This window comes from Malania oleifera, chromosome 8 (genome assembly GCF_029873635.1).
Source record: "Malania oleifera isolate guangnan ecotype guangnan chromosome 8, ASM2987363v1, whole genome shotgun sequence".
NCBI lineage: Eukaryota > Viridiplantae > Streptophyta > Magnoliopsida > Santalales > Ximeniaceae > Malania > Malania oleifera.
Window position 1 is genome coordinate 106,051,355 of NC_080424.1, and position 27,033 is coordinate 106,078,387.

The 27,033-nt window shown below is 36.9% G+C and overlaps 2 protein-coding genes across 2 annotated transcripts; both read right to left on the reverse strand.

The window, feature by feature from the left end:
- LOC131162161 (uncharacterized) lies at nucleotides 1-11,685 on the reverse strand. Its single transcript, XM_058118350.1, has 2 exons — nucleotides 11,283-11,685; nucleotides 1-293 (listed from the first exon to the last, which is right to left on the reverse strand). Exon 1 carries the CDS (start codon nucleotides 11,626-11,628, stop codon nucleotides 11,296-11,298), a length of 333 nt encoding a protein of 110 aa, XP_057974333.1. The 5' UTR covers nucleotides 11,629-11,685; the 3' UTR covers nucleotides 1-293; nucleotides 11,283-11,295.
- LOC131162160 (cytoplasmic tRNA 2-thiolation protein 1) lies at nucleotides 11,085-26,455 on the reverse strand. Its single transcript, XM_058118349.1, has 10 exons — nucleotides 26,118-26,455; nucleotides 25,936-26,050; nucleotides 18,776-18,918; nucleotides 17,416-17,535; nucleotides 16,599-16,711; nucleotides 16,421-16,513; nucleotides 16,279-16,319; nucleotides 15,503-15,569; nucleotides 15,302-15,413; nucleotides 11,085-12,748 (listed from the first exon to the last, which is right to left on the reverse strand). Exons 1-10 carry the CDS (start codon nucleotides 26,220-26,222, stop codon nucleotides 12,584-12,586), a joined length of 1,074 nt encoding a protein of 357 aa, XP_057974332.1. The 5' UTR covers nucleotides 26,223-26,455; the 3' UTR covers nucleotides 11,085-12,583.
- Between the last annotated feature and the right edge of the window lie 578 nt (nucleotides 26,456-27,033).

A 27,033-nucleotide genomic window follows, 5' to 3' on the forward strand; every position in this document is an offset into this window, starting at 1 on the left:
TTCATCAAATTATCATTTCATTACTTTCTATCCCACTCTATTCCGCAAACCAAATATAACTTTGAAGTCATATTGTATCGATAGTGAACATACTGAAAGTCTTGTGCTCATGTCTCTTACTTTTTAAAGTTTTATGGGTCATCCATGAAACTCACATTGAACACCAAAAAACCCTAAAAAGAAAAGATAGGTAGGAAACACCAGCACCGTAATACAGAATGGCAGTCCCCTCAAATAAACAGGAAACAGCAGAAATTTGACAAGAACTCTGCAGAGTGTGAACATCTAGAAACCTGAAACAAAATCCACAAAATCTAAAGGCAGTATCTATAAGCAGGCCTGGCGGGACTGCAAGATCTAATGCACATCCAAAGCAATTGGCCTCTAGGCAAGGCAAAGCATGGCTGCTACCAGCATGGGACACATACGGGAGTTGTCAAAGATGAGAAATGTCAAAGACGACCAGAAACAAAACTTTGAATTTTGATACTTGGAAAAAAAGAAAAGAAAATGGATACAGGAAACATTCAAGGAACACAAAAGAAGCTAGGCCAAACATTCAAAACCTTTTCATTTTTGGGGGTACAAACCTAAATAACCATCTTCTGTCAAACCTACTAATGGGTTTGTTTTTTATTTTTTTGGATTTATTCGGCTGGGGTTACAAAAAGACAAGGTTTGAAAAGCCTTTGACAATAGGAAAGCCTTTGACAATAGGAAAGCATTTTATGTCAAAGCAAATGGGTAATCAAAACACTGCAAAATATTTGAAAAGGCCCAATCAATGCTCACCTTGAGGCTTGTCTCAAGCAAGGCATGTCAAACACTTTGAGGCCTCAATCTAAAATACCGAGGCTACACATTACACGCTAATGTTTATGCAACTATCTCTAACTTATGCATTTTGGGTGCATGATTCTCAAGCTAGATCTTGCTATAAAATTTTAACTACACATTTATATAAAAGGAATGTCATAATATGAGTTGAATTTTAGAACTCTTGAACCTCAAACTTTGTAATATTATATCTATCTCGTCATATTGATGCAATGAATTCAAGTTAGCAATTTTTGAATGACCAACAAGTAATTTGCAAATTATATTTGACTTTCTTTTTTACGTTATATTTGTGATTTTCTTAATTTTTCTGCTGTGAAATGGGACTCAAATACTGAGCGGAAAGCATACACAAAGGGAAAACATGAAGAAAATCAAGTAGCAACAGGGGAAATCGCCGACGATTTGGAGTTGTATTTCAGACAAATTACATTTTGTTTGAAATCGTCAATGATTTGGTCCAATCCGTCGACGATTTGGCTTGGGAACCCAATGCGGATTTTCAAATTTTGAAAGAGGAATGTTAAGTTGGTTGGGGCTTGGAGGGAAAGCCTCCAGAAACTTTATTTATATGTCTTCTTAGATGTATTTGTAGAGTTTGGTTGAGAGAATAGTTGAGATGATTGATGTATTGTTCTTGTAATTTGGACAAGAAGATAATGAATCCTTATCGTTTACTCTCGTGGTTGTAAGCATTGCTAAATCACGTAATTCCTTGTGTTATTTGTTGTTTTTATTGCTTTCGTTTACTTGCTGTGGTTGTGGATTGTTTTGTATATTCATCATTTACTACATTGAGTGTTTGATCCTACACACATATATTCCGCTATGCAATTTGGGTTTTTCACAACAAATTGACGTTGTCAACTTTAATGAAACTAGTAATTTTGGTTTGTGGTAGAGAAGGGTGAAGGATCTTTTAGTGCAGCAAGGCATGATGAAAGCTTTATACAAAATTCAACCGGAAGACATGGATGAAGCAAGTTGGAATGAATTGGAGGCAAAGACAATATCAACCATCCGACTGTGTTTGGCTTATGACGTGTTGTATCACGTCATGGATGAGGATTCTTCGACAGTAGTTTGAAGGAAACTAGAAAGTCGGTATGTGTCTAAGTCTTTATCGAACAAATTGTTTCTTAAGCAAAAGATATATTGACTTAAGATAGTGGAGGGTTCGGATTTGAAACAACATATCAACACATTCAATCAGATTGTAAGTGATTTGATGCGTGTTGATGTAAAGTTCGAGAAGGAAGACAAGGCGCTGATGCTACTGAATTCCCTTCCAGCGTCTCACAGGTATAAAAACTTGGTTACAACTTTTATATGAGGCAAAGAAAGCTTGAATTTGGGAGAGGTGACAAGCGCATTGCTCGGTTTTCATTAAAGAAAAATGGCCAGCGATGAAGTTTCATATGGTGAAGCGTTTGTCGTGAAGAGTAACCAAGAACGTGGAAGATGTAAGTCCCAGAGCAGATCTCGATTGCAATCCGGGAAGAGGAAAGACATAAAGTATTTTAGGTGTGGTAAAATTGGACACAAAAAACTGGAATGTCTGGAATGAGAAAGGGAATACTGAAAATTAGGAGGGTCTGTCAAAATCTGCAAATGTAGTCGAAGGAGACTCAGGAAGCAGTGATTATGATATGCTATGTGTTTCATCGGGTTCAGAGTGCCTCACAGATTTTTGGATCCTAGATTCTGGATGCTCTTATCACATGACATCAAATAGAAAATGGTTCAAAACTTACAGGTCAATTAATACTGGTCCTGTTTTGATGGGAAATGATATTTCATGCAAAATAATTGGTATTTGAAATGTCAAAATCAAAATGTATGAGGGTGTTGTGAGAACCTTATGTGATGTAAGACATGTACCGGATCTAAGGAAGAATGTAATTTCATTAGGCACTTTAGATTGTAACGAATATAGTTACAAGTCTGAAAATGGGAAAATGAAAGTGTGTGAAAACGACTTGATGGTGATTAAAGGACAAAAGGTAGTAGGAAATATCTATGCATTGCAGGGTACAACTGTTGTAGGTAGAGCTATAGCTGTAGAATCTAAGTCAGATGTTTTATGGCATATGCGGTTAGGGCATATGGGCGACTACATGTATTCAGATGTTTGGGGATCAGTGAGGATAACATTGCGGAGCAGACATATTTTTCGTGGGTTTATCATGGAAGGTCTTGGTGTATCTCATGTGGCACAAGTTTGGGGTGTTTACCAGGCTTAACTTGTGGTTGAGATGGAGAACCAAACCGAGAGAGAGATCCTCAAGTCAGACATTGGGATTAAGTATGCTGATTTTACTTAAGGAGTTTTGTAAGTAGGGTAGGTTACATGCAAGGCTTACAGGGAATTTCTTGGTGAAGTCAGTGAGTATGGTGCGTTTCTCGTTTGACCAATCGCCAAAAGTATCACTAGATACGAGAGTTGTAGGAAAATTGTGGGTACGTTTTGTGGTAGGCTACTCGGGATTTAGTGGATGTCCACAGGTGCACGTTTCTAGTGAGGTAGGATTTAAGCTGGGTGTTATGTCCAAACAGTACATCTTTATGGGGCATAAGAAAGGTGGGTTCAAACTGGGTGATCCTGTGGTAAACAAGGTAGTGATCAGTGGAGACATGACTTCAGGTGAGAAAGTCATAAGACAGCGTACTTAGGTAAAGAAAGAGAAACAAATGCTAGAAAATTGTGGCAGTAGCAAACATGTAATTCAGGTGGAGTTAGATACTCATGACAGAAATGCAGGGAGTTCTATATCGAGTCAACAGTATCACAATATAAATAGGCATGTGATACAGGTGGAGCTATAGACTCAGGGCAGAGATGACATTATTCATATTGCAGAGAGTTTCAGCTCGGGAGACCAACAAGATCATGGTGAGTCCAGGTGCACTATCAACCCACACTCAGGTATAAATTTATCATTCTTGTGTTTTATGCATCCATTATTACCAGCAGTAAGGTTCCTACTATTTTTCAAGATGCAGTGCATAGTAAAGAGAAAAATAGATGGATGAGTGCCATGGTGGAGGAGATGAAGTTATTGCATAAAAATCAGATGTGGGAGTTGGTGAGGCTTCCAGTGGAGAAGAGGGTGATAGAATGCAAGAGAGTGATGTATCTATTGTTTGTGAACATGTTATTAGTTGGGAAGACTTTGACCGAGGCTAATTAGTTGGGAGCTTTATTGAAAGGTTTTAACATCAATGTTTTGGGTACGAAAAATAAGGGTCTTGGTTTGAAGATTCACATGGATAAAGCTACAAGGAGATTAGTGTTATCTCAAGGTGGTTTTGTGGATAGGGCTGCATGGAGATTGGTGTTATCTTAGGGTGGCTTTGTGGACGAAACTGTATGGAGACTTTGTTTGCCATCTCAGGGGGATTCTGTGGAGAATTGATGTGAAATGTCTACCGCTCGGTACCCAAGGATGGACTGTGATGTTCGGGATATGTCAAAGGTCCCCCATGATAGTGCAATGGAGTGTTTTGGCAAGCAATAGAGTGGACCATCAGTTATGAGATTTGTTAAAGACTATGCAAGGGGCTTTGGTGATAGAAGGCTTATAGTAACTTTTGTGTTTACTGTTGTAGGAAGACCTTATTGGAAGGCTAGGATAAAGTCTTCGGGTATAACATCTACAACTGAATCGAGGTTAATGGTAGAAGCCGAATCTTCCTTGGGCAAGTTCAAGCGTTGCTTGGATTTGATGTTTGTCTCCAATTGCTAGACGGGAGGCGGTCCCAACCTAACGTCCCAAGTTCAAGATGGAGCAGCAGGTTCATGTTTTTAGATTTTAATAAGGGGCGTATGTTTGCCAAGGTGGAGATTATTGTGAAACATGGCTCACATACTGAGTGAAAAACATACACAAAGGGAAAGCATGAAGGAAATCATGCATTAGCAGGGGAAACTGTCGACGGTAAGGCTCTAACTGTAGATGGTTTGGAGTAGTATTTCAGACAAATTACATTTTGTTTGAAACCATCGACGGTTGGGCTCAAGAACCCAACGTAGATTTTCAAATTTTGAAAGAGGGACGTTAAGTTGGTTGGGGTTTGGAGGGAGAGCCTTCGAGAACTCTATTTATATGTCTTCTTAGATGTATTTGTAGAGGTTGGTTGAGAAAATAGTTGAGAGGATTGATGTATTGTTCTTGTAATTTGGACAAGAAGACAGTGAATCCTTCCCGTTTGCTCTCGTGGATGTAGGCATTGCTGAACCATGTAATTTCTTGTGTTATTTGTTGTTTCTATTGCTTTCATTTACTTGTTGTGGTTATGAATTGTTCTATATAATCATTATTTACTGCATTTGATCCTACATAAATATATTCCACTGTGCAATTTGGATTTTTCACAACATTTTATTTATTTTTGAAAAATATGTAATTTATTTACATTTTTTTTTTATCTAAAAATAAAATTCTCAAAAGGCTTATGCCTCACCTTTTAAGGGTTGGAATGCCTCACCTTACACCTTTGCCTTTTAAAACATTGTTTCTATATAGTCAAATTATATTGACCTTGACCTCGAGTGGAGCAACCCTTGTCTATGTTTGGGGGCCTCAGAGCTAGGGGTGAGCATAATTCGGGGAAAACTGAATTAATCGGCCGAAATTGGTCGGTTCGGTTTGGGTAAAAAAATCGGTTTGGTTGGTTCGGTTGGGCTTCACCATAATTCGGTGAATCGGGTTTCGGTTCGGCTAATAGAAAATATTAATTCGGTTAACCGATCAACCGATTTATTAATTAATTAAATTTTAAATATAAATTATGATATGTTAATTTGTTAAGGATGGGGCTTGGCTTTGGGGGAAAAAGGGTGGAGTGGACTCAGTGGAGGGCTAGGGTTTCATTTGTTCACACTTCAGTGACTTCACTGTTCCTCTATGCCGCAGCTCTCCATCGGACCATCTCCATAAGTCCATTCTCCACTTCTCACTTCTCAGTTCTCACTTTTAGACCTCAATTCTCACTCTCAGTTCTTCGCGAACGGCGAATCCCCTCTTCGGCTCTTCCCTCGTGTGGGTGTGGCGACGACTCTTCACTCAGTGACTCAACCACTCAGGTACCTTCAATGACCTTCCCCTCTTCCCTCATTTTAGTCTAGATAAAGCCATAAAGAATCTAAATTCCTTTTACTGCAGAGGTGCACTTTTTTGGTCATGACAGAGCCTACTCTCTGTCCAGTGTCCACAGTTGCTTGATATTTTTGGTGAACCACAAAATTCCCAAAACATATATGGGAAAAGATCAAAGATGGGGGTAGACTGGGGAGGGGAGAGTAGACAACCGAAAAAAAGTCCATTCTATACTTTTTTTTTTTTTTTGCTCATGTTTTCTTTGGGTGTATATATTATCGCATATGGTTTTTAGCTTTACAACCCAAATTCATTAATGTGAATATGTAATCATGATTATTAATATTAATTACATCGTTGAATAACTTCTTGTATTTATCTAATACGTGAAAATTCAATATATTTGAATTATATGATGTTTTTTTTTTATATTTAAATTGTAAGGTCTATATATCTTTTTGATTGTTTGAAAGCATAATATCAAATATTAATATACTGATCCTATTAAGTGTTTTAATGATGTAATCGTCACTACTATTCAAAATTAATAGTTAACTTTGGATTTTGATTACATAATTCAAAATGATACTATTAGGTCAATTGAAATGTGATTCTTGATCATTGATTTGATTTTTTGTGGAAACAGATTGGAACTTTCATTATGTTGTTGCCTTTTGTTGCCTGCTAGATATTATTTTGTTGCTTTCTGTTTCTTGGTCAACCTCCTGGAATTGGTTTTGAAAATACTAATTTGAGTGTTCTGCACATGAATATTTGGTGTGCAAATTTTTAATGGTAAAAATTTATGCTTTCTTATCCGTGACTGTGAACTTCCTATGGATAATGCCATAAATTATGGAAATGTGTTTAGCTTAGATGGTGGCATGGTGCTCTTATTTTGGCCCATTATGATCCATAATGGTGCTCTTCTATGATGGAATTTACGTTTTTTTTTTTCTAGATATTAAAGGGAAAATGAGCAATGACTTGCCTATAGAGGTGGAGGTGCCAAACTTGGAGGATGCAATAATGACGCAAGCTAGTTCCCAACATTAGCCTTCAAATCCCAGCATGACAAGTGAGAGTACTACTAATCCTCCTACTCAATCTAATCAAAAAATGAGGAAGAGAATGAGACCAAGATCTAAAGTGTGGGATCACTTCACTAAATTTGTGACGGAATCTGGTGAAATTAAGGGTAAGTGTCATTATTGTCATATTGATTACTGTGCTGATCCTAAAAAGAATGGTACGGGCACACTTAGATATCATATGGTTAGATGTACACAAAATCCACATGTTGAAGAAACAAAACAGACACAACTAAATTATCAACTAGCCTAAAAAAATGTAGAGGGCTCAGAGGCAATTCTTACAAATTAAAAATTTGACCAAGAGGCAATTCGAAAGGCATTATCTTACATGCTTACTGTTGATGAATAGCCTTTTAAATTTGTAGAGAGTATGAGATTCAAATATCTTATGAAAGTTGCATGCCTTCGTTTTCGAATTCCATCAAAATGGACAATTTCTAGGGATTGTCATGACCTTTACATGGAAGAGAGGTTAAAGTTGAAAAAGTTTTTGAAAACCTCTTCTCAAAGGGTTAGTTCACAACTGATACACGGACTTCTTTGCAAAAGGTCATTTATATGTGTTTGATGGCACACTTTATAGACAATAATTGGAAATTGAACAAAAAGATCCTTAACTTTTATCCAATTTATAGTCATAAAGGTGAAGAGATAGGTATGACCATTGAGAGGTGTTTGCTTGACTAGGGAGTTGATAATGTGTTTACAATGACTGTAAATAATGCAAGTTCAAATGATGTTGCAATTACCTACATAAAAAGAAAAGTTTCAAATTGGAGAAAAGACATTCTAGGGGGCAAATTCTTGCACAAGAGATGCATTGTACATATAATTAACCTAGTTGTGCAAGATGGTTTGAAAGAAATGGGGGATTCAGTTGCTCGTGTTAGAGACACAGTCAGATATGTTAGGCATTCACCAGCTAGGTTGAAAAATTTCAAGCGTTGTACATAAGTAAAAAAAGTAGAATGCAAAAAGATGTTATGCCTAGATGTTAGCACTTGATGAAATTCTACTTATCTGATGCTAGACACAGCTCAAAGATATGAAATGACTTTTGATAGGTTTAGGGATGAAAATCCTTCATTTAGAATTGAGCTTGAGACTAGGGATGACATACCAAGTAGTTTTGATTGGGAAAAAAGTCAGAAAATTTGTGATGTTTTTGGAACACTTCTATGAACTCACTATATGAGTTTATGATTCTTTGTATATTACAAGTAATATATTTTTTGATGAAATTGGTGGGATTAATTGTCTTCTAAAAGAGTGGGAAAGTAGTGATGACCTGGAGTTGAATTTAATGAGCATGAAAATGAAGGATAAATACAACAAGTACTAGGGAAACATTGACAAAATGAATATGTTGATTTTTGTTGCATCTGTTTTTGACCCTAGACATAAGTTGGGATTTGTGCAATGTGCTCTTTCTACGATGTATAAAGGTGACGAAGGTTTATTGATGGGGAAAAAGGTTCAGGATACAACATTTGAATTGTTTGCTGAGTATAAGAAATTGTCACAATCTAAAAATGAAGAATCAAACATAAGTCAAACTTCAAGCTCCACTTGCTCCACTGGTCAAGGTGAAGCAGCACAACGAAAGTTCAAAGTTTTGTATCAAAAATACAAGACTCAAATTGGAGGTGGAGATAATAAATCAGAGTTGGGTAGGCATTTGGGGGAGGATTGTGAAGAGGACGTGGAGGGCTTTGATATTTTGGAGTGGTGGAGGTTAAATAGTCAAAGATTTCCCGTCCTTTCACATATGGTTCATGATGTTTTAGCAGTACCCATCTCCACAGTTGCTTCAGAGTTTGCTTTTTAGCATAGGGGAGCGTGTTCTCGATGCCTTTAGGAGTTCTTTGACTCCTAAAATTGTTCAAGCTCTTATCTGTACACAAGATTGAATTCAGGGTTCATATACTCCAATTAAGGTTGAAGAAAACATAGATGACCTTGAAAATCTAGAAAAGGTAATATTATATTTATATATTGTCAAAAATTTTCATTTGTTCATTGAATGATTAATTATTATAACTTACAAGTGCTTCTATACAATTTTTTAGAGTTGTCAAAGGTTGCATTGGAGTCCACAATTGGTGAATAAGCCAAACAAAGAAAGACAAAGGGTTAGTTTCATATTGAGATTATGCTTAAGTGTTTTGTCATATAAATTACATGCTATCAATTATCATTATTGATAATATATAATTTATTGTTTTGACAAATTGTTGAAAACTTAGAATTTTAATGGTTTGTCATTTTCATATATTTATAGGTTACAACTTGCTGTTGGATGGTAGGAAGGGCTTGCAGTAAATGAATGGGTTGAGTTTTGGTGAAAGTCATATAAATTACATGCTATTATTTATCATTATTTTGGTTTGTTGCAGGTGAAATAAGCACAGGGAAAGGTTGCACAGAGGACTCACTCCAAATTGTCACAAGCTATGTTTTCTATTTATTTGCATTGCCTTGGCACAGTTGCAGCTTTGAACTTGGTTTGTAGCTTGCAGAGAAGGCTGCAATGCAAAGATCCATTCTGTGTGGTCATTCCAGTGGTAGTTTGTGCTGTAAGAAGCTGAAGAGTGGGAGTTTCTAATATAAGAAATCATGAAATTGTAGCTGTCAGTTGATGTATGAAGCATTGAAGCCCCAGTCTTTGTTTTAATTTTTCAAAAACAATTTATATTTCATGTTTATTTTTTATTTTTATTTTGCAAAAACTGTTTAAATTGGTCTGTAATATAATATTAGGGACTTTGAACTCTTGAACTCAAAGCCAAGTAGACATTGCAAACCTTTAAATTTCATCTTTGGTCTGTGATTATATTTTTTCAAGAGATTTTCTAGATTGTTTTAGGAAGAATTTCAGGGTTAGATTGATTAGAATTTCATGTTTGGTATGCAGACGATTTTATTTTTACATTGATTAGATTTTATCTAAGCAGGGATAAGACACCTAGCTGGCTAGATTTGAGCCTATGATGGTTTCATTATAATTTTTTTTTTCTTGAGAATTAAGTGTCTCTTAATTAAGCTGACTATGGTAACGTAACATTGTAACAGTGTAAATTTTACTCTTACAGTTCAATAGTAAAATATCATTTTTATTAATAAAATTAATAGACATGGTGTTTAATTAAGCTAGATTTAGTAAAAAAAAATTTATAATTGTATTCTGTTTTTAGCAATTAATTACAAATAATTTCGGTTAAATTCAGTTAACCGAATTACCCGAAAAGGTAATTCGGTCGGGTTTGGTTCGGTTCGGTTCGGTTCAGCAGTTCGGTCGGTTCGGTTAACAGCATCTATTAACCGAAATTTTCAGTTAATTGCCCGAATTTGGCCGAACCGACCGTTTGCTCACCCCTACCCAAAACGCTACACAGAAAGAAGAGAAAAGTGCTAATTAATTGTTGAACCAGGATTCCTATCTCAAACATTATAATACCTCTTCTTTTCATTTGCCTTATCCAGGTTTAACTTCTAATAAACACACTATTATTCTGCTTTAGCAGTTCATCCGCATCAGGCTCATCTACAACCTTCTTGTCTCTTAAACTACAAACAGTGAATCAAACGGAGCAAGAGAATCCATTTGCAAATGGTTTGATGATGCATTGGAAACATCTGATGTTCCTACCAAATAGTAATAACCAATTGATCAATATTTGATGCCTAATGTAAGCCAAACACATTTATTACATCGAAACTCACTTAACTCACCATAATTAGTCCTACCGACAACATAAACCATTCAGGATGCCCTTGGTCATGCCATTAATCAAGCTAATAACTCCTGAAAGACTTCCACCAATCTCTCCGAAGCAAATAAGCTCTAATACATCCCCCCCCCCCCTTTTGAATTTGTTGCTGTTGAATAGTTCATTCAATACTGTTACTGTAGAGTATACACATACAGCATCATCCGCAGCTTGGCATAATGTAACAATTAACCTACATGAGTACATATACTTCTTGACTACACAATCGACACCGTTAAGGCAAAAATCAGTACCTAAGAAGCCTACGCCCAACAGTCAAAACAGGAGATATAACTGTTCATTGAGTTCATTTTGCCTCAATATGACATTGTTCATTAAAATTAAGATCAAGAAAACATACATATAGCAGAAACTCAAGATTTCTTCTCAAAGCGATCAGATACAAGAAAAAAGTAATAATAAAATTAAAAAGAAGAAGAAAAACCTTACAGATATATCAACGTAATGAAGAATGAACGAACCTGCAAAATTCGTTCATTCTTCATCGCCAAAGAGAAGGCGAAGTCGAGAAGCGAAGAGACCGGTGGGATCCGTAGCTGCTTCGGCGAGGAGGCTGCGCTTGATGGTATTCATGCGATGGGTAAGCTGACCCTGTTCTTCCTTGAGGGCGGAGGTGTCCTCGCGAAGGTCGTTGAGACGGTACTTCTGTCCCAAAGATCGGACGCTGAGGAGGAGGATTCCAGTCATGGCGAAGAACTGGATGAAACTGTCCTTTCGCCTCATGGCGTTTGCTACAATCCCTAGCGATTTCGCCTGGCTAGGGTTTTGGACGCCGGCGGCGGAGCTTGGAGGCGCTGAAGAAGACATGACGGATGATGGAGCGAAAGAGCCAACAGAACCAACAGCCCACAGTGAGGGTAAAAAGGAGAGACCGTTTCGTGAAATCTCGTTTTGCAAACATCATTTTAGGAAACATTTGAAATTGTTATTCGAAAACACAATTTCCCGACCAACTAAAGACTTTTTTTTAGAAAGGCGAGATTAGTTCTTATCTGCACACGCATATCTGTAAAATAATATACTACATATTTTGGATCACTTAGATAACTCACGGGGCTCCAACTTTTGGTTGAAAAATCATTTTCAAAATCTGGAATAATTGGACGGAATTATTAAAATCGTGATTTCAAAACATGATTATACCACGTGTTGAAATCATTGTTCTTCCAGAAGAGAATAAATGCCATGTTTTTGGAAGAGGAAAAATGGAGGTGAGATTTAATAACAATCTCATTTGGGAATTTTATTTTTCAGGAGGGAAGCGAGGCATGGCCAACATCACATTTTATTCATGCTCTCAACATTGAGAATTTTGTGAAAGGACCTGCAGGCTTTTTTGAATTAAATATTTCCTTAAAAGCCGTTTCTTCCTCTCTCTTTTTTTGGTACTATCTTAAAAACCAAAAAAAAAACAAAAAACAAAAAGACAAAAAACAAAGAAGAAAAAAGAAAAAAAGAAGAAAGATGATGCTCAACCACAAAACACTAATGTTGGGAAAAGAACCATAGTTTCAGGATGTTTTTATTTTATATGGTACAATGTTTTATCCTCAAATGATTTACAAACTACTGTATAAGAAACTTTTTAAGATACAATGACAAAGTTAAAGTGAATTTAATGGTACAATTTTTTCCCATACATATATTACGGTTTTTAGCCTCTCATATTTCCTCATTTTCTCAGCAACCTACAAAAAGTCCTATGCTTCCAAATTGATTCTACTCAAAAATAGCATTTAGATGAATTGCAACCCTTGTGGCCTCAGATGTCCAAACTACCGCATTGCTTGCTGTCAATGCTTTTTGTTCCATTAGTTCGCTTCCTATTGTTCTCAAGATGGTTATTGAGGCCTCGACTCCGCCCAATTCCCAGCTTTGGCAAACCACGATTCAATCCCTCCAGCAAAACACAAGCTTTGCACCATTTCTGTACGTCAAATCAGTTAGGTTTGAAAAACAAAAAGATAATTACAAAGCATCTTACTGAACATCGATCTCAGAGCTATTTATGAATGACAAAAGGCAACAAGGCTCATGGTAGACAAGTTTTCGTTAGGTGAACTTCTGTTACTGCAAATTGAGTTAGATGAGGAGCCCAAGCAAATTGGGGAAAAACATGCCATGAGTGAGTATACCCACAAGGTGAAGTAGTATATATATACAACCACCAAAAAGAAGCCAATGAGCTCAGATTTGGCACACATGCTTTCCTCTTTCGAGTCATCAAGCATAGCATGGCTCATCTTGCTTTATGAATTAACAAGAAGAAAAAAAAAAATTGTCAACAGCACTGTATTAGTTTCATTCATTGACCTTTTTTTTTTTAAAAAAAAAGGTCAACCTTGGTAAATAGGAAATTTAAAAATAATCCTAGAGTATCAATAGGATTTTTCTTTTTTTGGGGGGGGGGGGGGGGGGTGAGCATATATGAGATGGCAAATAAAGGAATTGCAGACTGCCTGTATTGCAAAGCCTTAGATAGGAATACATGCGAGGAAGTGTTTTCAAAGTGAGACAAGACAAATCATGTGCAGTGATGACAAGAAAATATTTGCAAGACAATAATGAGATTCAGTTCAGGTTAGGAATACACACAAGGAAGTGTTTTCAAAGTGAGACAAGACAAAAAATCATGTGCAGGTCGAAGCAATCATGCAGATGTAGAGGCTAAAAAAAAGAGCAAGGCTTTGTGCAATAAGAAACAAGATCAGATGTTGAATTTTCATATGGTGCAGCCCCATATAAATTTGCATGGGGATATCAGACTCAAGCTGGGACCCCAAGCAGGTGGAATATAAAACCTTCACACTTTTAAGCTTTCATGCCAGAAGGTGAATGAATCAACTGTGGACAGCTGTATCAACATATATTTAAAAAGGAATAAATAGAAGGCAAATAAAGAATTTAAGTGGGATGAGTGAAAATCATGAGCAAATATGACATGATTGCAGAAGTCAAAAGGGCAGTTGAAGTCACAAGGTCAGAAGATTGAAAAGAATGAGGTTTGAAGGAGCAAATTCTCAGACGGTAGAGTCCAATAAAGATTTAAATGGCAAAAGCAGATTCATGTTAGGATCCAAGGAGCACAGATACAAAATTTCATGCTGTTTGGCTGGAGTAATACAAAATTCATATGGTTATGATAAAGATAAACTATTAGTGCAGTCAGTTAAAGATGGAAAAACTTCAAGGACTCCATCCTTTTCATGTGTAAAAGTAATACAAGTGAACTGCACATTGGTGAAAGTGAAAAATTGCATTTTCAAACACTAAATCTAAGTTTCAACTAAGGTTTGGTACGCGGAATAGCTATTCCTAGGAAAAGGTAACACAATGAGATTGTAATGAAAATAGTATAGGGATGTAAGAATTTAGAAAGAAGACACTTACGTAAACGTTCATGTTATTCCATCCAACATAGAATAGGAAAACGAATAGACATTCCCAAAGTGAAATTTGGGAATAACCATTCCTTCTCTATTCCTTGTTATTAATTCATAAAAATTTCTGCATTCTTATTTGCTTTCTGGTTACAATACTTTTTTTTTTTTGGGTATGAACTATCAAATTCTTTTATTATCACCATCCTATTCCTAGGAATATACAAACCTTCCTAATTAAACACCATTACTATCTACATAGATGTACATGATTGCATAAATTGACGGAAAATGATTCATATTGCTGACCACACCTAGTAGGACTTAAGGCTTGGTTTTGTTGTTGTACTATCTACATAGATCTCAGTCAAAGCAGGCATATGTCAAATGTGAATACACCACCCACCCCCCACCAAACCCCCGCGCGCGCGCGGATGCTACAGGCAAAACACCCGGCTACTTAAATATTTGCCATTCCTTACTAGTTTCTTTGAGTCATTATTAGTCTACTTCTCCAAGGACAGATTATTTAAAATTTATTACACCTGTAACGTCATTTGAAATTTGAGAATAATTATTCCTGGTTTATTCCTCCTTATTCATTCATAAAAATTTCTACATTCTTCTTTGATTTCTAATTACAACACTTTTTTTTTGGTATAAACTATCAAACTCATTTATTATCACCATCCTATTCCTAGGAATATACATTTTGTAGCAAAAAGTAACCTAAATATTTGCCATTTCTTATTAGTTTCTTTCGAGTCACTATTAGTCTACTTCTCCAAAGACAGTCTATTTAAAATTTAGTAACACCTTTAACATCATTCCTCAAATATATTAGTGCCATCACACATTCTTCACTTAGAGGCTAGAGCACATATGCAAGCACATCACAGTTTAGAGCACATATTGTTCCATGATCCCATAACACTCAATCAACTATTCTGTTTGTGGGAACATTTGTCTATTTACTGGAAAAACAGGGCAAACAAAGATCAACATATGGGTGAACTCCATCATAGATATACTTCCATAGTTCCATTCAATGTGCACCTAATTTCATATTTTTTAAGACATAAACCGAAGTAAACACACACCTGGCTAGAAATATAACCACAACGTTCACAGGTTCCCTGCTCTGGCATTTTTGCAGAAGTAGATATCCTAAAGTCCTCACCTGATTTGATGATGTCAAGTATAGCTCTTGGTCTGCATTAAAAAGCCATCAAGAGATGACAAAATGTAATAATCATATATCTATGCAATGACTGTAGAAACAGAGTTGAGTGGGCAATAACCTGATCCTTTCCAAATCCTTGATGAATTCACGAGCAAATCCCCGGTATGCATTTGGGGAATAAATGCCTGCAATTCCAAGGGAAAAAGTAAGTTATTAATCTTGAACAATGCGCATGGAGCACTTACTAAATAAAAAATTCTAAAAAAACAGCATCCACCCCATTCATTGAGGGGTCAATCATTATGATAAATATTCAAAGTCAAAGTGCCATAAACATAAACGACATAATGACGTGACTGCCAAGTGCCAAATGATTGGAGAACAGCCAAGTTTAGAAGCAATGTTTAGAAAAATGCATAACAAGAATACTACTGAGTATTTTTTTACCATTTTTTAAAATAAATAAAACACAATTTACTTAATGCAGTACCCTAAGATCAACCTACTTGCAGCCAAGGCTCCCATAAAATCTGAACCCATCCACTACATTTATCTACTCTATCAGAGTCAGAATACATCAAGTGACATTTTGCTTGTGTGACCAAGTCCAACCGAGCTCCACAATGGTTAATACGAGTTGCATACTAATCAGTAAAGAATATCATGCTTTTATTCAGGATAACACTGCATGTGCAAGTGTTACCATATGCTCATGTGTCACAAGCTTCAAGACATAACTTGGCCACCCTTCCGAAAGTGTGTAGTTGGCGTCCAAAAGAAAAGTAAATAAAAGAAAATGGGATAACAAGGCATTTTACCCTTTGAAGAATATAATAAAAAACTTGAATTGAATAAGAAACGAAAGATAACATAAATAAATAATTGAAGTATTACATTCAGTGGAGAAGTAGTCCAGCCTTTTGAAATATGCATACGTGAACAGCTGGTTAAGGATTTGCAACTTATAACAAACAATTAGTAATTTTAATTAAAAATATAGTGAAAAAATTTCACACCAAAACGCTTGCAAGGATATATAACTATCTCCTTCTCATAGGTGTACTTAAAAGGCTTGCATCTTGGAATTGGACCATCTTCACCAGTAGTTATAGAAGTGCATCGATTCAATCTACAAACAAATTCGAATCATCTTTGTTAACCAACCACTACATATAAACAGTAAAGGAAAAATAAAGTTGAGAGATAATGCATACCTAGCAATATCACCTCGTAATATGTTTAGAAGAACAGTTTCAGCAATATCATCGGCATTGTGCCCAGTAGCAATCTTATCTACTTTCAACATTGCAGCACCACGGTCAAGGGCCTTAGATGCAAGCATATCCATTGTACCATCAGATTGAAATTCGTGAGCTCTTTCTTACCATTAAATGATTAACATGCTTCAAAAATTTGACCAAATTATAACAACTAGTATCCAAAATCAAAGTTAACAAGGATCTGACAAAACCAAACTAAATTCAAACAAAAAAATTCTAACCATCGCCTGTGAAAAATTGGGAAACAAATGAACAAACTCTCTCTCTCTCTCTCTCTTCACACACACAAACACACACACAACTTAACAAAACAAAACAAAAGACCAAAACATAGAGTTTTCACCAACCATGTGATCAAAAGGATTTTCAGGTGAAAATTAAACTAATAATCATGCAGGCAAAGCAAATTATGTGCACACTATGGAAGAACATAATAAAAAATAGTTTAAAAGAACTACAAGAGTTTGGTCTAGAATAAGTTTTCTAGCACATGTGCCCGTAACAAAAATTAAATTTAAAAAAAAAATGCTAGTACTTTCTTTTCTGATTTCCTTCTTTTGGCTGGTAAACAGGAAATTTCTAATAACCTTATGAGAAACATAAATGTCCCACATGGTCGTCTAATTTTCAACCATGGAAACAAAGAAGCGATGAGAGAATTCCAAATGCCTTTGATTTGGCACATACAGCAGAAATGGTGAAATCTTAAAGAAAGAAGAACAGTAAATCCAGATGAGATTAGTTCCCATACCTGACGACGAAAGACTCCACAAAATGTGCAGTTATTCTTTAAGCCTATCATCTTAACTATTTCATCCATTGTCCACCCATACAAATCCTTGTACGACACAACTTTCAGCGGCAGACCATACTGCGAGGAGGATAGCAAGATTATTCATTCCATCAGAAAAACAGAACAAAATGTTTCAAGTTTTATATAGAAAAATGGAAGCAAAAACAACAGCCAAGAAAACTAATGCCAGAAATTTATGATGACAAAACCACTTTAAAGGAAAAGCAAACACTTGATGTAAGGAGAACATCCTTCAGACAGGGAAAAAAAAAATATGAAACAAGAGCCATCAGCAAGCAAATGCAAGCCATTTTAGAATCCCTTTTTTTTTATAAAGAGTAGGAAAATTCATCAAAAGCACCAAGCAGGTGCCAACCCATACACATAGAACATATTTGCAGGACAAAGAATAAACTCTACAGTCTGCATATTAAAGCATTTGTTCAAGTAAACTGCAATCTTAAATTTTGAAGCCATCAATCTTGATGACAAAGGAGAAACTCCTCTCTCTTAGAAGCTCTCCTATCTTTTTCCCTCCAAGCTTTCTCCAAAACTTGGTAAAATGAATCAAATAACAAATTTTCACTTTCCAGCACAAGAATGTACACGACATAATGCGCGCAACACCTCCTCAATTAATCAAGAAGCCATTTTAGATCTTCAACACCAGAACAAATAACATATAGATAGCATCGTTATAATCTAAAAATTAGATCTATAACACAAACCTAAATACCTAATTCCTAATACCTTCAGTTAAAAATTTCCTATAATAAATCAGCTTAAACTAGGATATGTGAGGCAAAACCGGCCATCATAATTTCATCAACTCAGGAAAATTCACCACTTGTTATTATTTTTTTAAAAAATTGGTTGCGTTTGTTAAGCCTTCCTTTTCGGAGGTGTAGTGGATTGTTTGGACACTTTGACATGATATACTTCGATAAGCATTCATCAAGCTGAGAAATGAATTTTTTTCCAGAAAGTTGATAAGAAAGTTAATGTGACCCACAAAAATGAATGGAAATTAACTCAAACAAACGAAGCTATGAAGAATAAGACAAAAATGAAAAAAGTTATGCAAGAAACTCCCTAGAAACTAATAAAATCCAACACAAACCCCCCTCTCCTTGCGGGGAGAAAAAAACAACAAACTATAAAATGGAGACAGACTAGATTTTTTTTTTTTTTTTTCAGTACAAACTAGATTTATGTGTATAAAGTGTCCCACAGTCAAATAGATTTCCATATGATCCACCACTCTCTCAGCATCCAGCAGCCTATAATTATGGCATAGTATAACAGAGTTAAGACTAACCTGAATTTCATTTCTTTTGACAGTTTCAAGCGAGTCATCCCTATAACCCGTAATCCCTTCATCAACTGACAATAGAAAGAGATCCAGCCCATAATTATGTCGACGGTTCAATTCTGAGAGTACATAAGCAAGGACAGTGGAATCTGCATAGAATAGGGAAGGATAATAAGAAGAAAAGAAACCAATTTCACCATCTAGTATCTACCATACTTGGATGTGGAAAAAAAATAAAACAAAGATGGGTCTGTTCCATCAAATAGACAAAACAAAAAGTGAAAAGACAAATCAACACAGCACATAAAAAGACTATTTACTAACAGAAGCTGAACAAGGTCAATCCATAAGGTTGGGGCATGACATAACATTTGGGGGTAACTTGCTGCTACAACTTTAGTTTTAGATTCATGTTTAAGGGTTGCTTTTGACTCCTACATGAAAGGCGATAGATTGGAAAGAATGTGTCAAGACTCCACCTGTAGAAAGGCACAACATTTATAAATCTCTTTTCTCCCCTTCTTTTTTAAACTTCGTAAGTCTTAAATGCGTGAGACCATATGATTTATACAGCTAGGCAACAGTTCATGAAGAATGATGCGAATAACAAAACTTTGTAACTATTCCCTCTTGCATTTATTTGTTGATTTAATAAAATTATTAAGGAATCAACTTATCATAGGGTATACTTTGGAGTCAGGAGTGAACTTCAATATGTGACATCGTGACATCCTTAATAATGATGTCTCAAAGCTGTCAACGACATTAATCAATGAGTAAAAAATTGCAAATTCCCCAAGCCCAGATTGATGGTATCCCCATTGTCATATTGCAGAAAGACAGATAACATTTTCTACTACAGTCAAAATAAACATCCATCATTTTTAAATTTTGGGAATGCTTTTATCCTTCATAAGTTCTTTGTTCAAAAAAACTGCTAGACCCAACCTAGCTGTGAAATTTCTTTATCAGTCAGTCATTGACTTCCTTCATCAGACAAGTCCTAGAGACCAACCAGGCAAGAAAGGTGGGAAGAAACTATCATATATTCTTTTTTTCCTACTGGGTGAATCTTGGATGCGAAGTAGCACTTGATCATGCAAGAATCAAGTGGCATTGATAGCAATGGAAAACTTGCTGTGTAATCTGTGTGTATTATTTATCAAGGCTGTGTCTATATATAAATTTCACGAGGAATCAAAGAATAAAAAAATAGTTACAATTTAACAGGAGAGAATATATTTGGTTACATCTTATTTTGTTCTGTAGCTAGGCTGGTATAACTATTAATATGCCCCCTCGAGTCTGAGGGGTTGTCAACCACTTTGAGACTTGCTGTCAAATGGTTAAATTTTTCTGCAACTAACGGTTTGGTAAGAACATCCGCAAGTTGATCTTTGGAGCTGCAAAAGGAAATTCTGAGTGTGTTGGCAGCGACACGATCTCGAACAAAATGGTAGTCAATATCCACGTGCTTGGTTTTTGAATGAAAAACAGGATTGGCACAAAGGTATTTTGCACCAAGGTTGTCACACCAGAGTGTTGGTGCTCGAGGTAAAAACAGACCAAGTTCCTTAAAGAAGAGTTCGAAGCCATATTAATTCAGCCGCCGAAGATGCCAAGGATTTGTATTCAGCTTCAGTGGATGATCTAGCTACTTTTTTCTGTTTCTTAGACCTCCATGATATGAGATGGTTACCGAGATAGATGCAAAAGCCACCAGTTTATTGTCGTTCATCCGGACAACCACCCCAATTTGCATCAGAATAAGCTTGAAGAACAAAAACTGAGTGAGAAGTTAAAAATAAACCATGGTTGATTGTACCCTTGAGGTATCGCTGGACCCTTTTTAGTGCAATCCAACAAGTTTGGGTGAGTGCATAAATTGACAAAATTTATTTACGGCAAAGGATATATTTGGGCGGGTCAAATTGAGGAATTGAAGACCTCCAACTAAGCTTCTATAGAGAATAGGATCATCAAAATCCGGTGAATCAAATTTAGAAAGCTTAAGTGATGCAGCCATAGGCAAGGACATGGGTTTGCATTGAAGCATGTTGCTGCGAGTGAGTAAATTTTTGATATATTTTCTTTGGGAGATGAACAAACCAGCTGTAGTATGATCAATTTCAAGACCCAAAAAGAAAGACAAATTTCCAAGATCCCGAATAGGAAATGCAGTACTCATGGCAGCAATCAAGGCATCAAAAGCAGAGGAGTTAGACGTAGTTATCACTTATCACTATGTCATCGACATAGACAAGCAGGAAAATTTTAACAGCAGCAGTACTGAAAATGAAAAGTGAAGGATCAGCTTTGGAGACTAGAAATCCATACTCAAGTAACCAGGAACTGCGTTGATCAAACCAAGCTCTTGGAGCTTGTTTCAACCCATAAATTGCCTTGTTGAGCTTGCACATAAAAGTAGGATGAGCTGGATCCACATAGCCCTGAGACTGCTGCATAAAGACATCATCGGTAAGATTCGCATGTAAAAAGGCATTCTCAATATCTAGTTGGCGCAATGCGTCACGAGCCTATCTTGTTCAGGGCATTATGCTTGCCCGTGACTGCTTGCCTCGTGCGTTTGGGATGGGTTTCCATCATGTAAATACTAGTGTAGGATTATTTTCGAGTATTTGTTTCTTTGTATGCCAAATAAGGCAGTACGACTTTTTGGTCACTTTTATGTTTCCTAGTGTCAGGATGATATTTGCATATAAAGCTCTTTAGGGGAGGGTGAGTGTTCATCAGTCTTGCAAAACTCACTAGCTATTGTCAACGTGTTTAGCCTACTTGCTTCCCTCGCTAAACACACAATGTCAACAGAGGTGTTGTTAATTAATTGCATTACTTCAATGTTTACTGTTTGCTTGCCACTGCTTTTATAATTGCTTACTGCTTCCACTGCTATATGATTGAATGTTAATGAAAGTGTTTCATGGATGAATTGTGATAAACGATAGGCTGGCTAGTTAATCAAGAGCGCTTTAGCTAGCGCTGCACGGTCCTTTCACAAAGGGGGGAAAATAGTCGGCCTGTGACACCCAGTGCCGAGACATAGCAATGGACAAGATGAGACAAATTGTCGAAGGCTTAACGACGGGACTGAATGTCTCGTGATAATCAAGGCAAAACTGTTGATGAAATCCTTTGACCACTAATCGGGCCTTCCATCGCTGAAATGAACCATCGGCATTGGTCTTGGTGCGATAAACCCAACGACACCCAAGAATATTTGAGGAGGGAACAGGTGGTACAAGTGTCCAAGTCTGGTTGTGAGTCAAAGCAGCAAATTCCTGGGCCATTGCTGCACACCAATCCGGAAATTTTGAAGCCATTGTGTAGCTTGAAGGTTCATCGGGAACATGAACAGTGGTGGTGAGACATTGGCGGGCTGGGTAGGGCATAGTACCATAAAAAAAAACTTTGGGGTGAGAGGAATTGGTCTGGGCTCGAGTGATTATGGGTGAACGAGGAAGGACAAGAATAGGAGGATCATTAGGGGGGTTGGAGGGTGAAAGAGGCAAGGGGTTTGATGTTTGGGGAGATCAAGAGGTAGACAAAGATGCAGGGGCAGACATATGTGGTAGTGGACTGGGGCCTAGGACAAGAACGGAAGGAGAAGGGGAGGGAGCTGGGCCTGCGGGAGGTAAGTGTGGGGTTGGGCCAAGTATTGAGGGGGATAAAATCGGTAAAGAGGCCTAAGTAGAAGGAACAGATGGTGAAGAGATTATCGGCTGAGATTGTGCAAGAGGAAATGAAGTTTCATCAAAGGTGACATCACGGGATGTATAGTCTGTTATTGGAGAGATCGAAGCATTTGTATCCCTTGTGAGAAACACTATAGCCAAGTAATAAGCAAGAAGTGGATCGAAAATTAAATTTGTTATGAAGGTATGGGTGAATCGGGTTCATGATTCTAAACCATTGAATAAGGATATTTATGATTTAAAGTTGGAGAGGAGAGACAGTTTATTAAGTAAACAGCAGTTTCAAATGCATTGGCCTAATAAGTAAAAGGAAGAGATGCTTGGGCCAAGAGGGCAAGCCCGGTTTCAACAATGTGACGTTGCTTTCTTTCTACAAGTCCATTTTGTTGATGGATGCGAGGGCATAAGAGGCGCTGGTGAATACCAAGTTTTTGACACATGGAGGAGATAGGTTTAAACTCACCACCGCCATCAGTTTGTAAGGTTATTAATTTGGTGTTAAACATTCTCTCAACAAAGGGTAAAAAATTGGAAAATATGTGAATGACATCAATTTTTTTGTATAAAAGGGAATAACCAAGTGAATCTTGTGCAGTGATCCACAAAAGAGACATATTATTTATAACCCAAATGAGATACAAATGAAGATGGGCCCCAAAGGTCCAAACAAACTAATTCCAAGGGCCTATGATACACGGCCCGACTTGAAGGAAAGGGAAGCTGATGTGATTTTGCAAGAGGGAAAACCGGGCATTAGAAGGAGGCATTTAAGGAGCAATGTGTCAAATAGTTGGTGTGCAGAACGCGATGGACGAGAGCAAGGGAAGGATGACCCAATATGGGATGCTACTGTGGAAGGGAAGCGTGCCGATTGACATGGGTGGAAGGAGAGGATGGAGCGGTGGAAGGAAACACGTATAACCCATCACGAGTTGGCTCGGTGAGGAGCGTTTGCTTTGTCTGCGAATCCATGACAGAAAAATGAAAGAAGTGAAACTCAAAAAAGCAGTGATTATCAATGCAGAAACGAAGAACAGAAATTAGGTTTTTGGTAATTGACGGAACATGAAGGAGATTTTTTAGAAGAAAGGACGAGGAAGAAGTAGGAAAGGAGGAATCGCAGAAACTCTAAATGGGAAGTCCGGAGCCATCACCAACCTTGATAGTGTCATCACCACTGTACTGCTTGGACAAAAAATTTAGGTTCGACAGATTATTGGTGATATGGTGAGTAGCTGCAAAGTCAAGGTACCACACATTGTCTAAAGAAGAGCTAGGAGCAATGAAATTAGCCGAGAAATTGCAAGGAGAATCATATTGATAAGCATGGTTGAAACTGTTTCGGCACTGGAGTGCCACATGCCCAATCTTGCTGCAAACTTGGCAAGTTGGCCGAGGGAATGAGGACTGCTAGGGTGGGTTGCGAGAACTATTGCAGTCACCACAATTGTGATAGGTTAATCTCCCACGACCACGGCCCTGTCTCCTAGCTCGGTGAGGAGGACAACCTCGTGGACCAGTAGCAGAGCTACAGAGAAATCAAGAGAAGAAGGTGTGAATTTGGAAACATGAGAGAGGCAGTTTTCTTGAATGAGAAGAAGTTGATACAGTTCATGGGTGGTCAAAGGATCAACTCTAGTTGTAATGAAGGTTACGAAGGATTCATAGGAGGGACCTAGGCCATTTAAGAGATAGGAAACAAGCTCTATATCAGATAGAGCATTACCAGTTGCAGCAAGGGAGTCGGCAAGAAGCCGAACTTCCCCAAAATAATCAGAGATGGATTGGTCACCACGAGAGAGATTGGTGAGTTGAAATCTAATCTGAAACTCTTTTGCTTGTGAGTGAGAGGAGAACATGGCGGAGAGGGAACACCATAGATCACGGGATGTGGAAGAAGAGAGCACATCGCCGAGGATTAATTAAGAGAGAGAGGAGAACAAAACATTGAGAACCAACTAATCAGTACGTCTCCAGGCTACGAAGGCAGTGTCAGGTTTGGGAGGCTGCTCTGCAGTTGCAGGGAGAAATTCAAGAGGAGGAGGAAGTGAGCCATCAACATAGGAGAAGAGGTTTTGATCCCTTAGGTAAGCTATGATTTGAACTTTCTAGAGGAGATAGTTCTCTATGGTGAGTTTGGTAGTAACAATGTGAGAGAATGAAGAAGCAATGGAAGGCACCGAGGGAGGAAGAGGATAACTCCATGGATTTGAAGACAGGCTAGTCACGGCTGCTTTGATACCATGTTGATAGCAATGGAAAACTTGCTGTGTAATCTGTGTGTATTATTTATCAAGGCTGTGTCTATATATACATTTCATCAAGAATCAAAGAATAAAAAATAGTTACAATTTAATAGGAGAGAATATATTTGGTTACAACTTATTTTGTTCTGTAGTTGGGCTGGTATAACTGTTAATACAAAATATTCAGCATGGCTCAATTTCATGAAAGAAACGAAACTATGTGATGCAGTCTACACAATGCAGCCCTTATAAATAAGTTGCATGCATCAATTGTCAAACCAACAGAGCAGCAGATAATGCCTCATAAGATGCACTAATCCTTTCTATATCATGCAAAACTTCTCAAATATCATATCTCTAGCGTTCGATATTGAGCCAACTTAAGCAACTATCTTATTGGCCACCTCAAACCCTATCTACAAGATGTCGATTTGCAACAAACTAAAGGTATCCAAATGGTTTTCTACAAGCATTGACACTCCAAGAACATCCAAATTTATTTATCCAACACAAGTTGGACACTATCACATGTCTGACACAGCCTAAATTAAGTAAATTTTATTTTCCAACAAGACCTGATGTGTTTTGAAAACGACCTCGACACATTTTTCATTGTTGATAGTTTTAGCATTATGTTATAAATTTGAAGATATTTTCATGCATGTATGGTGTTAAATTATCAAATATGAATGCAGACAACAATGAAGGTGGAACTTATTTGATTGTGGTTCCTTTTATTTCAGCCTTTTCTTTGTTTTTGAAGGATTTCTTATCCTTCTGATTGTACATTCATTCTTAATATAATATCTTTCTTTAGCTATAAAAAACAATAATGTGCAATGTACACTAATAATGCCAAAATTTACTAGACCTTAATATTTTGTATATAAGAGGAAAATCAATACTAAATATGCCTACATAAATTAATTTTTAAATTAATTAATCGACACATATCCTGGGCTTCTGAATATTGAAGAAGCCATGTCGCAGTATTGCCATATTGGTATCATGTTGTGTGCAATGTTTCTTGGAATCTAATTGTATCCGAATTCACACAAACTCAAACTCAGAGCTCCAACTTTGTTCTCCCATACACAACACAAGCATAAACATAGGCATAATGATAACAACAACTAGTACTTTTGCATAGCTACTTAAATTTTGAATCACAAGACCTCAAGACTGCAAATGAAATTTAAATATTGACCTTTTCCACCAGAAGCTCCAATGGCTACGCGATCACCAGGCTTGAATAGTTGGTTACCCACGATAACCTCGTGAATCTCTTCCTCAAAGACCGCATAGAAACATTCCCTGCAAATCTTCAGAGAGAATTTTTATTATTTTCTAGGGTTGTAGGGAATTTAGGAGAGGACTGCAAGTAAATACCTGTTCTAGGGTTTTAGGCCTCTTGAGAGCCGCTCTCCTCTGGTTACATATAAAGCAGTTGCGAGCAACGGCCCTCTTCGGCTTAACATCTGCTTCTTCCTCCATTAACTAAAATGCTTTTCACTGCTTACGGGTTGCAGATTTCAAGTACAGGTTACAGAACCAGAGAATGCAGGGGTTTTAGTTGGCTCGATGAATCGTTCTGAAATCTGAATGAACCAGTTCTGCATAGTCTCCACGAAACGAAGAGGCGATTACCGATAAACGCTTCTCTTTTAAGCTTTAAGCAGCCAAAGACTGACGGCGGCTCAGTCTTTACGGCTTAAGCCAACGCTCCCGCTCTAGAGTGGGCCAAGGATTCTCCCTTATATTATTTCATTTTTATTTTTGTTGTTTACTGTTTTTTTTTTATATTTATTTTTAATTCTTTAGAAGGAGTATTTGAAAGAATTGATTGGGGGCTTAGATTTAGATTGGCGTCAAAAAAAGAAAATTTGAAATAGTGTTTGGGGAACTCGATTTGGACTCTTGAATTTGGATTCAAATTAGTATAGATTGGAGTAAAACTCAATATAATTTTATATTATGTTTTATTAAAAAAAATCACACAAATTCAATTTTGACGCTTGAAATCTATGCTTCAAATGCAAAGTTAATGTAATTTTATATAACATTTCCTCTAAATCTACACAAATTTAAATTCAAAATTCAAAATCTATGTTCTCAAACATAGGATAATGACACATGAAAAAAAAATTTTAAAGAAATATAAATTCTTAAGACGCATTTACTTATAAATATGATAAAAGACACTAATCTCCCTTAAAGTTTAGCAAAAAGATAATGACATCTTTTAAGATTTCGAAAATCTTAGGGACGTCTCTTGAGATTTGTATTTCACAGATCTCTTCTAAGA

Coding starts and splice junctions, on each gene's coding strand:
- LOC131162161 (XM_058118350.1), bottom strand. CDS start 11,628: ATGTCTTCTTCAGCGCCTCCAAGCTCCGCCGCCGGCGTCCAAAACCCT.
- LOC131162160 (XM_058118349.1), bottom strand. CDS start 26,222: ATGGAGGAAGAAGCAGATGTTAAGCCGAAGAGGGCCGTTGCTCGCAAC. Junction 17,536..18,775: donor TCAAAAGAAATGAAATTCAG/GTTAGTCTTAAC, acceptor TCCTCCTCGCAG/TATGGTCTGCCGCTGAAAGT. Junction 16,514..16,598: donor TTACGAGGTGATATTGCTAG/GTATGCATTATC, acceptor ATTTGTTTGTAG/ATTGAATCGATGCACTTCTA.